The sequence below is a fragment of the Rana temporaria genome, chromosome 9 (assembly GCF_905171775.1).
Source record: "Rana temporaria chromosome 9, aRanTem1.1, whole genome shotgun sequence".
Classification (NCBI taxonomy): Eukaryota; Metazoa; Chordata; class Amphibia; order Anura; family Ranidae; genus Rana; species Rana temporaria.
Window position 1 is genome coordinate 39,748,914 of NC_053497.1, and position 12,135 is coordinate 39,761,048.

The 12,135-nt window shown below is 43.1% G+C and overlaps 1 protein-coding gene across 2 annotated transcripts in view; it reads left to right on the forward strand.

Annotated features, from left to right (window-relative positions):
- AXL (AXL receptor tyrosine kinase) overlaps positions 1–12,135 on the forward strand; it is a 130,485-nt gene that overhangs the window by 101,309 nt on the left and 17,041 nt on the right. For both annotated transcript variants that reach the window (XM_040323246.1, XM_040323245.1), the window contains 3 exons: positions 3,180–3,257; positions 3,672–3,764; positions 9,054–9,175. In XM_040323246.1, coding sequence (XP_040179180.1) covers positions 3,180–3,257; positions 3,672–3,764; positions 9,054–9,175 — 293 coding nt within the window. The remainder of the gene's footprint in view (positions 1–3,179; positions 3,258–3,671; positions 3,765–9,053; positions 9,176–12,135) is intronic.

Below are 12,135 nucleotides of genomic sequence, written 5' to 3' on the forward strand. Positions count from 1 at the left end.
AGGGAAATCAAAGGAAAAGGTAAATGAACCAACAATGCACTAGCTTAAAGGAACCTATTTAGAAAATAAAAAACAAACCTTTACAACCCCTTTAAGCCTCATAGATAAGCCCCATATATGCAAAGTTTATTCACTATTACTCTGCACTTTATTTACTTATTTTTAGGTAGCACTGCTCTCTTTGTCTTGTTTAGTTCAAATAAATAAAACAGTGCAGCGCTAAATGAATAAATGTCCATATGCGGGAACATTAGCCCCAATATTATGTGTTCATTAGGGATGAGCTTTGAGTTGAACCCATGTTCGACTCGAACATCGGCTGTTCGGCCTTTCGCCAAATTTCGAACATTATGGGCCGTTCGTGCCAAATTCGAGTGGCGTGTCACGGCCCATAATTCCCTGATGATTGGCCAAGCATGCACTATGACCTGCATGCTTTGGCCAATCACAGCGCAGAAAAAACAGAGAGCCATAATTGGCCAAAGCCAGGGTGGTTTTGGCCAATTATGTCTTAGGGGGTTTAGTACACACCCCACATTATAAAATGCTGCCTGTGTCGCGGCCTTGTGTAGTGTGTTGCGGCGGTGGTTAAAGACAGAGAGAGAGAGAGAGTGTCATTTAATTTGAGTTAGATAGAGCAGGCAGGCGAGTCAGTTAGCTTCAGTTACAGTGTGTAGAGGATATATATGCATCCCAGGTGTTGTATAAATATTTATACACTGTATTCAGTTTAGCTAGATCCGTTCCTGTATGCTTTTCCTAATATACTGACAGGCAGGCAGGTGATTGTGCTAGCTGCAGTATTTTCACTTAGTGTACTGTGTCCTTTGCACCTAAAGCTACCTGAATACAATTGCTGGTGTTCTCATACTAATACAGGCAGGGACCTTCAGTATTTTGATTTATTGTCCTTTGCACAGGACCAGACATTACATTAAAGCCGCAAGCAGTTTTAAACTACCCTTTTTCCTATAGAAATGTCATTTTGTGCAGGAACAGTTCTAAACACGGGAAACATGTGCCACTTCACAGGCATAATATAGACACCCAGCAGGTACGATATTTAAAAAATATTTCACTTTTCTGTTCACTTTAAGCATCATTAAAATCACTTGCATTGATAGATGTCCCCTGGGGCAGGACCCAGTCCCCTGACCCTTTTTAAGACAATAACTTGCATATTAGCCTTTAAAATTATCACTTTTGATTTCGAACATCGCCTGGGGTTGTAAAGATCACGCAAACTTTTGGTCCGTTTGCAGGTTCTGGTGCGAACCGAATTGAGGGGTGTTTGGCTCATCCCTAGTGTTCAGAATTATGCTAATAAAATCCATGACTAAGACAGATGCAAACTGACCATTGACCCCCTACACCTACCATAATATTGTATGCCATATTAAATAACCAGACAACGCCCTTTTTTGGAGTAAAATTGAGGCGATTAAGTTCGCATTTGTTGCGCTATACAAATTACTCACTCACTCACTCAAAATTGGCCATAATAAAATTATTAGCAAATAACCATAAACATTTTATTTACAAACAATAATCTCCCATATAGATCTTAACCACTTAAGGATCAGGCCTGTTTTTCAGACTCAGTGTTTACACGTTAAAAAACTATTTTTTTTTGCTAAAAAATTACTTAGAACCCACAAACATTATCCATTTTTTTTTCTAACACCCTAAAATGGTGGTCATTGCAATACTTTTTGTCACACTGTATTTGCGCAGCGGTCATGGAATGGCATCAAACTTTTACCCTTAAAACTCTCCATGTTTTAAATTACAGAGGAGGTCTAGGGCTAGAATTATTGCCATCTTGCCTCACTCGTATGCATGCCCAGCACAAGAAAGGACCCGATCGCCTCCGCCGACGGCGGAGGGCACGGGAGAGCAACGGGCGGGGGGCCCCTCTCCCGCCACCGATAACGGTGATCTTGCGGCGAATCCGCCACAGAGACCACCATTATTGTTTACAGGACCGCCGCCTGGAGAGATGGATACTGGATTGTGGCAGCAGCTGTGGAGGATGTATATAGTCATGCGGCAGTCCTTAAGTGGTTAACCATGTTCTTGATCTTTTAAGGCACGTGACCACACAAGGTCCCAAGTCGCAACACACCAACTCGAGGATGATACCAACACTCCGCCTTCCAACACTGATACCCATATCCAAATGCCCACTTAAACCTTGGTTAACTGGCATTTTACTAAGGACCCCATAGTCCCAACCACCACACCACTAAAATATTCACTGCCAATCGTCCATTCCACAAAAAAGGTCCGGGAAGCTGATTCCTCGTCCGATGACCTCCAACTGACCACCGGACACTTGGCACCTCCCTATCTAACCTGCAAAACCCCTCCTGGCCACCCCCACCAAACTGACCAACTCAAAACACTGGGTTAACCCCTTGTGTCCTAATTGCCCTGCTTCCCTGTCATGCCACACCTACGCCTATTTCTGATTCTTTTTTGCTACGAGCTTCTCTTGCAAGTGATTCCGTGAGAGACCTTCACCACTAATAGTGCTAGCAGCTCACCTCCCAGCGTGGACCCCTGAGACCAGGGTCACAGGCGTATTCCCCAACGGGGTATTAATGGCTGAAGATAACACGGGGCAGTGCTGACATAAACAGATCCCTCTCACTGTGCTCCAATGGACTCCAGGCAAAATGGCAAAAGATGTCCGATTTCATAAATATAACATGGAAAAAAAAATGTACATAGTGCTCTCTGCCATATATAGATTTACTGAATACAAGAGAGAGTAGCACTTACAAACAGGGCACTGAATCCCAGTGCCTGGTGTTCAAGCGTGTGTTTGTATGGATGCTATCAGCACAACTATAGACACATAATATTGGTGCTAATGTTCCCGCATATGGACATTTATTCATTTAGCGCTGCACTGTTTATTGGATACCTAAACACCAGGGTGCTCCACTGATAAGAATGGTTTAGTATATTCTGCGAAGGTCAGGAAATGTGTTTTCACTCTGCTTGCTATCCGAGAATTTTTGTACTTATTCTGATCACTTGTGCTAAAATGTGAGTTGCTTTTTAGGGGAGCAATTAAGATTGAAAAGGCAGTTTGGTAGGTTCACAAGACTCTTGATTATTTCAGAGATACTTTGTGGCCCAAATACATAAAGAAAATGTATTTTATTCCTCAGGAGAGTTTGGTTCGGTCATGGAGGGTCAACTAAACCAAGATGACTACATCCTCAAGGTGGCTGTGAAGACCATGAAGAGTAAGTACTGTAGTAGTGGCTGTGTGTCACCCATCATTGGTAGAGTCAGGCGCCATCTCTCATAGCTTCCTTCTGTCTTTGGCCTCATGCGCACTGGGCGTACAGGTGCACCATCCAGTTCCGCTGCCGGCAGCCTGTCAAACTGAGAGGCTGACAGCTCCTGTGGCTGAAATGTCCCTTGTGGTATTCTTTCTTCAAAAACCTACTAGCGTATGGCCAGCTTTAGGTAGAACTTACTGAGTGGCATACAGTCAGTTGGCAAAAAGATTGACAGTCTATTAAGATATATTTAGCATTTCATGATTTCACTTAATGCAGGTTTAGGTCTCATTGTTCCCTCTTTCTGTACATCGCTATACTGTAAAGTAATGGTTGCAACAATGCCACAATGGGCTTTTTGATCTTGTCTTACAGTTGCCATCTGCACCCGCACTGAGATGGAAGACTTTTTAAGTGAAGCTGTCTGTATGAAAGAATTTGATCACCCCAACGTCATGCGTCTCCTTGGTGAGTGGTGTGGTTTCGATCCATAACTTATTTTGACATCTATAAGGCACATGTATTAAACATGTATTAAATCATAGATAGGTGGAAGCAGAAAATGACCAAGCGGTTTACTGAGGGGAATCAGGACCACCTTCATTCTGTTACTGTTCCCTCTAGTGATCCCTCTAAAGATCTATATAGTGGAATCAGGACCTCCTTCCTCCAGTTTCCACTGCTGTCACCAATCTTTTGGCCACGCCAAATCATGTTCAATGTTACAGACACCTCCAGGAATATAAACGCTATTACCAGGGGCAGACTGACCATTCAGACACTCGGGCACTGCCAGAGGGCCCCATGCCACTAGGGGGCCCCATTAGGGTTGCCAGCCTCAGTAAATGCAGGGACAGTATGTAAAAATCTGTGTTTTAAAAAAAAAATCCCAATATTATAGTTGCCCTGCCTCAACAGTACCTTTTCAGTGTGTGTATGTGTATTCTGTGTGTGTATATTGTGTGTCTGTGTATACTGTGTATGTATACTGTGTGTGTGTGTACTGTATGTGTGTGTGTGTACTGTGTGGCCCCATAATCTATTGTCTGGGGGGCCCCATAATCTCCTATTGCCCGGGGGGCCCCATGAGTTGTCAGTCCGCCCCTGGCTATTGCCAATCTTTGTGTCATCATCACCTAAAAGTCATACCTTGCCCAACAAACCTTGAAAATACTTTATTATGACCACTAGATGGAGCAGAAAAGCATTTCCCTCATTCACGCATTCGATCTGCAGAGAATGTAGCCTAAGAACATTTATTTTTTCACCATTTGTACAGAAAAAGCTATGCAAATTTTTTTCATAAACACACTCCATAATTTCAGCTTCCAATATCTCTAGATTTCTAGGTCTATTTATTTACTAACGATAACTTCTGATTTTTTTTTTATTATCTTCTCAATTTGAATTGCCCAGATTTGTGACAGGTTTAGTTTAAACAAGGCTCATTGCATTAAAGGGTAACTCCACTTTTGTGGGGGAAAAAAAATAGCAAAAAGTTATAATAGAGCATACATTACTAATAAGCATCAGAAATAATGTTATGCAGAATCTGACATAACAAAAATGTAAAATATCAAATATCTATAAGTCAGACAGAAATCTTTATTGGATGCCAAAAAAAGACAGCAAATCCCACTGACTTCTAGTAGAGAAAATGAATCACATGAACACATATTGCGGAGTCTTCTCATTTCTGAAAGACTAAATTTCACAGATGACTTCACTGATCTGTGTGTTCCTGAGATACATTTCCAGGAACGCTGTGTACTGTGATTGTACAAAAACAACAAAAATCTATTTTTATTGCTCTTATGTCAGTGGAAAGTGATAAACACAGAAAGTTTCATATTTATTGCCAGGATCCCAATCTGGTAGGATTTTTGCCTTGCAGCGTCACAAGGGAACTCGATGATATATAGGGTGACCACATTTCCAAACTACCAATCAGGGACACCCTCCCTTCCCAAAAATCAGCTTGTGCTGTAACGAATCACAGCACAGTGATTGGACGCAAGAGGCGGGATTTATGATTTCTCCAATCACAAGCAGGGGGCAGGATTGTGCTCTTCCAGGCATTCCTGGCCAGGGCAAGTACTGTCAGTGAGTAAAGAGGTGATGTGGCGGCCTTTTTTGGGGGCATTAATTTGGCTTGGGGGGTGGCTGTGCCAGTTTCATTCTGGGACATTGTATTGTCCTGGAATGAATGTGCCCGGGACAGACCTGCAAAATGCGGGACTGTCCCGGGCAATCCAGGACACGTGGTCACCCTAATGATATAGTGGCGTCACTTTGATTATCACTTACAGGATGTCTTATTACATGTAAACCTTGTGTAAAATGAATGCATTGTTTTAAGTGGTTTTAAAGTAGTACAGTAGTAAACCCCTCAGCGATTTTTAGCTTAACCCATTGAAAACAATAAAATCAAAGGTTGATATAGCTGATTTAATTTTAGATACCTTACTTCCATCTAAATGGAGCCTCATTGGGGAATCTGCGCCGCACAGGGTGATTAGGGTGTGCCCAGGCACACCCCCTGCGCACGCCATTGCCCACACTGCATGTTAGGTATCAATCCGATTTAAATCCAACATGTTCAGATAATAAAGCTACTTTTTTTTATCTTGTTATCTGTTAACATGACTAAAACTTATGGTAAATGATTATGCATAGGAATGAGTGGTTAGATTAGCGGTAAAGCCCTACAAAATGCGAAGCCACTGATGTATGATTCATTTTGGGACACTCGGTTAGGGGAGGCAAGAGCCTAGAAAACTGTGTCCTTTGTTGCCATCTAGTGACAGAAGTTGTGTACTACGCTATACTTCATCATCTATCGGAGGATTTAGCCCAGTCCACCCTCCTTCTCAAAGCAATCTATCATTTACTACAGCAGATCCCCAGATTCTACTGAAATATTTTTCTCTGGTTAAAGCCATCTGATTTTGGGTGGGTCTGCATTACCAAAGTGTTTTTCAGTCTGAGCCAGGATGTGTTTTTATTACAACATCGTTTTACGCAGAAACTGTACCCGTCCCAGTACAAAATGATTAGTAATAAAGTGATGAATAGGTTGTAAAACAGCTGTGCTATATCATGTAAAAAAAAAAGATAAATGGCCACAATATTTTTTAAAAGGTTGCAAAACAGTAAGAGCCGGTTCACACTGGGGCAACTCGTCATGCGACTCAGCCGCCTGACAAGTCGCGTTCCGCTCTATTCAATCGAACCGTTCTAATAAGAGCGACGCAAGTCGCTCCGACTTAGAAAAAGGTTCCTGTACGACTTTGGGGGCGACTTGCATTGACTTCATGATGTCGTCTTGAGATCGCCTTGCAGGGTCGCCCCCAAAGTCGTGCCACCCCTGTGTGAACCGGCTCTCAAGTGTTTCCTATACAAATAAGCACTCTTTTTTAACAAACAATGAAAAAGGGCGCTCCTTGACAACTCAAACAATTATGAATAGCAGTGATAAAAACCAACCAGCGACCCCTTTAAGGCTATTTTCACACTGAGGCGGTTTTCAGGCGTTTTAAAGCTAGAAATAGCCTCTGAAAAGTGCCTCCCATTCATTTCAGTGTGACTTTTCACTTGTGGGGCGTTATGAAAAGTTCCCAAAACACCCTTTCCATTGCAATGAATGGGCAGCGCTTCCAAAGTGACTTAAAAGAGATTTGAAAGCTCCACAAAACGAGAGTTTTTACCCTTTTCTTTTGGGTAAAAACCGGCCCACTAGCAGCCGAAAAGCGACGCTAAAATAGCGCTAAAGTGCCGCATAAACGAGGAGCGTTTTTGTGCTAACAGATGGGCATTCCAGTGAGAAAGTAACCTAAGGCCCCGTACACACGACCAGTTTCCTCGGCAGAATTCAGCTTCCGACCGAGTTTCTGGCTGAATTCTGCCGAGGAAACTGGTCGTGTGTACACTTTCGGCCGAGGAAGCCGACGAGGAGCTCGACGAGGAAATAGAGAACATGTTCTCTATTTCCTCGTTGTTCTATGGGAGCTCTCGTCCCGCCGAGCTCCTCGGCGGCTTCAGGGCTGAACTGGCCGAGGAACTCGATGTGTTTGGCACGTCGAGTTCCTCGGCCGTGTGTACGAGGCCTAAGACCCCTCTCACACTGCCTTACTTTCTGCTTTCAAGCAATGCATCCAGCTTCTTCCCAGCAGCAGCATAAGGAAAGGGGGTGCACTGTGATGTAAGGGAGAGTGGGAGACTCAACTTCTGATGGTGGTGGGGGGGGGGTTGACATCTAATGTAAGGGGAGGGGATGCGCTGGACATCTAATATTACAGATACAACCAACCCTTTTGAGGGCAATCATAATGCTGATGTGGCCCACAATGAAATTGAGTTTGACACCCCTGTCCTAGGGTGACAACGGCAATCCCCTATAGTTACAGTACAGCATAGGCGTGTGCAGGGGGTGTGCCAGGTGTGCCTGGGCACACCCTGATCACTCTGTGCAGTGCCAATGCACTAATCAATATGTCATTCACCAGCCCCTTCCTTTTCTAAATAAAAACAGTTAACTTAAAAGCTTTGGGGTGCACACCCTAATGCAATAGGCTATGCATACCCATGCAGTACAATGAGAGTTGTCACCTTAGGACAGTATATGTGTTACTGGCAGGATCATCAGGTGAAAATAAAGAGAAAAACTAATGCAGAAACCACATCTAAGAACTGGTAAGCTTCAATATAGTTGATTTAATTTTTGTGTTTAGATACACTTCAGTGCAGGTCAGTAAGTCTATAAATGAAATGATTTTCACGTTTTCCTTATGATTGCACAGGCTTTATGAGTATCCATTTGCTTGTTGATATTGGCACAGCAAGTTAAGCCCCGTAACACACGGGCAGAATGTCGGGAGACATTTGCCGGTATAAAAAATAACGGCCGACATTCTGCCCGTGTGTATGTCTATCTGTCTGACGGACGTGCTGGAAAACCAGCAACTGACCGACCCAGGATCAGCGATTTCAGCCAATGACAGAGAGCGCTGATCGGAGTGTCCTATCAGGGTGGGGCGTCCCCCTGTCAGAACACAACAAGCTCAGTGTGGGAGATCACTGAACTAAACTTGCCTGGTTAGTAGAGTCTCTCCGACCGGAGCTGACAGTTATTTTTTTCATGCAATCCGCGGGGTTGCGTGAAAAATAAACTGTAGTGTGTACCCGGCTTTGGAGCTGTCTACACGTACTATAAGTAAATGCAATCATTTATCAATCACAAGTACCAACAAGACACGTAGACGTATCTCACTTGGTAGAACAAGCCCTTTAGGAGCTTTAAAGTATAAAAGTGTTAAAAATAGGGTTGTCCAGATACCGATACTAGTATCGGGACCGATACCGAGTATTTGCGGGAGTACTTGTACTCGCGCAAATGCTCCCGATGCCTGAATAGAATACTTTTTTTGTATTTATCAACATGTTCTATGAAAATTCTTTGAGTTTTTTACTACTGCGTGACAAGAAAACAAAACATTTTTATTCATTTTTACTCATTTTTATTCTTTTATAATGTCTTGAGTTAGAGTTCTTCATAATTCTAAAGAAAATATCCTTAGTCTGTATTGTGGTTTGAAAACTGTCACATGACATTTAAAAAAAGTATCGGTATTCGGTATCGGCGAGTACATGAAAAAAAGTATCGGTACTTGTACTCGGTCCTAAAAAAGTGGTATCGGGACAACCCTAGTTAAAAACACTGTTTGTTGATCTGTGCTCCTGTCTGTCTCGTTGTCATAGGTGTGTGTCTGCAGAATACAGAGAATGAGGGTTACCCGTCTCCGGTGGTCATTCTGCCATTCATGAAGCATGGAGATCTGCACAGCTTTCTGCTGTACTCACGGCTGGGTGATGCCCCACTGGTAGGTATATGGCCTGACACCTTCCTTCAGACTTTAAAAACATTTAGCCAGATTCAGTAAGACCGGCGCATCTTTAGTTCAGTGTAGCGCATCCCATTTGCACTACGGCGACGTAACATTGTGAGGCAAGTACTGTATTCACAAAGCACTTGCCTCCTAAGTTACGTCGGTGTAGCGCAAATGGCCCGGCGTAACCCCGCCTAATTCAAATTAGGCAGGTAGGGGGTGTGCTCCATGTAAATTACCCGTGACCCCATGTAAATGAGGGCCGTTGGTACGGCGCATGCTCAGAATCACGTCGCAAATACTCCTTGCTTTTGACGTGAACGTAACCTACACCCAGTCCCATTCACGTACGCTTACGCAAACAACGTAAAATACGACGGCTGTTCCGTTGTCTATACCTTGCATGGGCTGCGCCATCTTTTTGGTGGTTTATCTTTACGCCGGAAAAACACCTTACGTAAACAGCGTATCGGGCGCAAGTACGTTTGTGAATAGGCGTATCTTGCTCATTTGCATATTCTAGGCGTAAATCCACGTACACGCCCCTAGCGGCCAGCGTAAATATGCAGCTAACATACGGCGGCGTAGGAGACTTACGCCGGTCGTATCTTAGCAACATTTAAGCGTATCTCAGTTTGAGAATACGCTTAAAGATACGACGGTGCAGATTCTGACTTACGACGGCGTATCTACTGATATGCCGTCGTAAGTCTTACTGAATCTGGCTAACTGTGTATAGCCTGGGGCTAGTATACAAGGGCCTTTCAGGATGCAGGGCGCATTCTATGGCGGTTTTTTTTTATTTATTTTTTAATCACCTGAATAGAGCCAGAGGCTCTAATAGGCTTCAAAATAGGGTGGGCTCGGAAGGGGGGGGCAGAGAATTGCGTCTGGAGCCCACCCAGGTGTGTTGCGAATGAATATTTGCTATTGTAACACTGATCCTCCTCCTGGCCAATCGGTAAGCGGGTCTGATACCCGCCACCGATTGGCTAAAAGGACAGGCAATCCTATTGGTTGCCTAGGAGGAGGAGACAGACAACAGAAGTGAGGAGAAGACACAGGAGCCGCTGCCCTGATAATACATTAAGGTAAAAAAAAAAACGTTAGGCTTTAGAACCACTTTAATGAGTGCAGTTGTATTTTGGATGACCTCTTAACCACTTCCATACCGTAGGACATCATATGACGTCCTGGACTTTAGTGGGTAATATCTGAATGATGCCTGCAGCTACTCGTCACGCTCGGGTACCTGGAAGTAAACAAAGCCGCTATCGCGGCTGTCGGCATGAGATCTGTGAATTGTGTTTCCCAATCTCATGCTTTCCGGCCTGGAGGAGAGATGTGGGGTCTTATTGACTCCGCATCTCTCCCATAAAGAGGACCTGTCACGATATATATATGCCTATTACAAGGGATGTTTACATTCCTTGTAATAGGAATAAAAGTGATCCAATTTTTTTTTTTTTAAAGTGTAAAAATAAAAAAAAATAAGTAAAAAAATAAAATAATAATAAAAAAATCTCTGTATGTGGTCGCTGTAATTGACATGTTTTATGCAATTCTTTATGATTTAATAAATATGTATTCTTATTTTTACCTCCACAATGTTTACAAGCCTCATTTAAAGTCCCAAACTTCCTGCTTGATAAAAAAAAAAAAAAATTAAAACGCCCCTATCCCCGGTAGCTCGCACTCAGAAGAAAACACACACGTAAGTCCCGCCCACATATTTAAATGCCGTTCAAACCACACATGTAAGGTATCGCCGCGTGTGTTAGAGCGAGAGAAATAATTCTAGCGCTGGACCTCCTCTGTAACTCTAAACTGGTAACCTGTAAAAAGATTTAAAGCGTCGCCTATGGAGATTTTTAAGTACCAAAGTTTGCCACCATTCCATGAGTGTGTGCAATTTTAAAGCGTGACAAGTTAGGTATCTATTTACTCGGCGTAACATCTTCTTTCACATTATACAAAAAAATTGGGCTAACTTTACTGTTTTGTTATTTTTTTAATATATGAAACCGTTTTTTTTTCTCCAAAAAAAAGCCTTTGAAAAAATTATTGCTCAAATACCGTGCGAGATAAAAAGTTGCAATGACCGCCACTTTATTCCCTAGGATGTCTGCTAATATATATAAACATTTTATATATATAAACATATATATAAAATGTTTGGAGAGAAGTGCCAGAATAGGCGCGGTATGGAAGTGGTTAAATACCATTATGGTCATATTACGAGATATATGTATGCTCTATATCTATACTGACCCCGTATATACTCTATTAGGCAGATTCAGAAAGCTTTAGGCCGGCGTATCAGTAGATACACCGGCCTAAGTCAGAATCTGCGCCAACGCAAATGTAAGCGTATTCTGGAAACCAGATACGCTTAAATTAGGCTCAGATACGAGCGGCGTAAGTGTCTTACACCGTCGTATCCTAAAGTGTAATTTTTAGGCTGACCGCTAGGTGGCGCTTCCATTGCGGTCGGCCTAGAATATGTAAATGAGTAGTTACGCCGATTCACAAACATACGCTTGCCCGACGCAGTACAGATACGCCGTTTACGTAACGCACTTTCAGGCCTAAAGTTATTCCATCAAATAGCTGGAATAGTAATGTTAAGTATGGCCGTCGTTCCCGCGTCGAAATTCGAAAATTTTACGTTGTTTGCGTAAGTCGTCCGTGAATAGGGATTTACTTCATTTACGTCCACATCGAAACCAATAGTACCGTGAGGCGTACTTTGCCGCAATGCACACTGGGATATGTAGGCGGACGGCGCATGCGCCGTTCGTAAAATACGTCAATCACGTAAGGTCACCCCCATTACCATAAAACACGCCCCCTCAGCCTAATTTGAATTAGGCGCCATTATGCCCGCCCGATTTACGCTACGCCGCCGTAACTTAGCAGGCAAGTACTTTGTGAATCATGTACTTGCCTCGCTA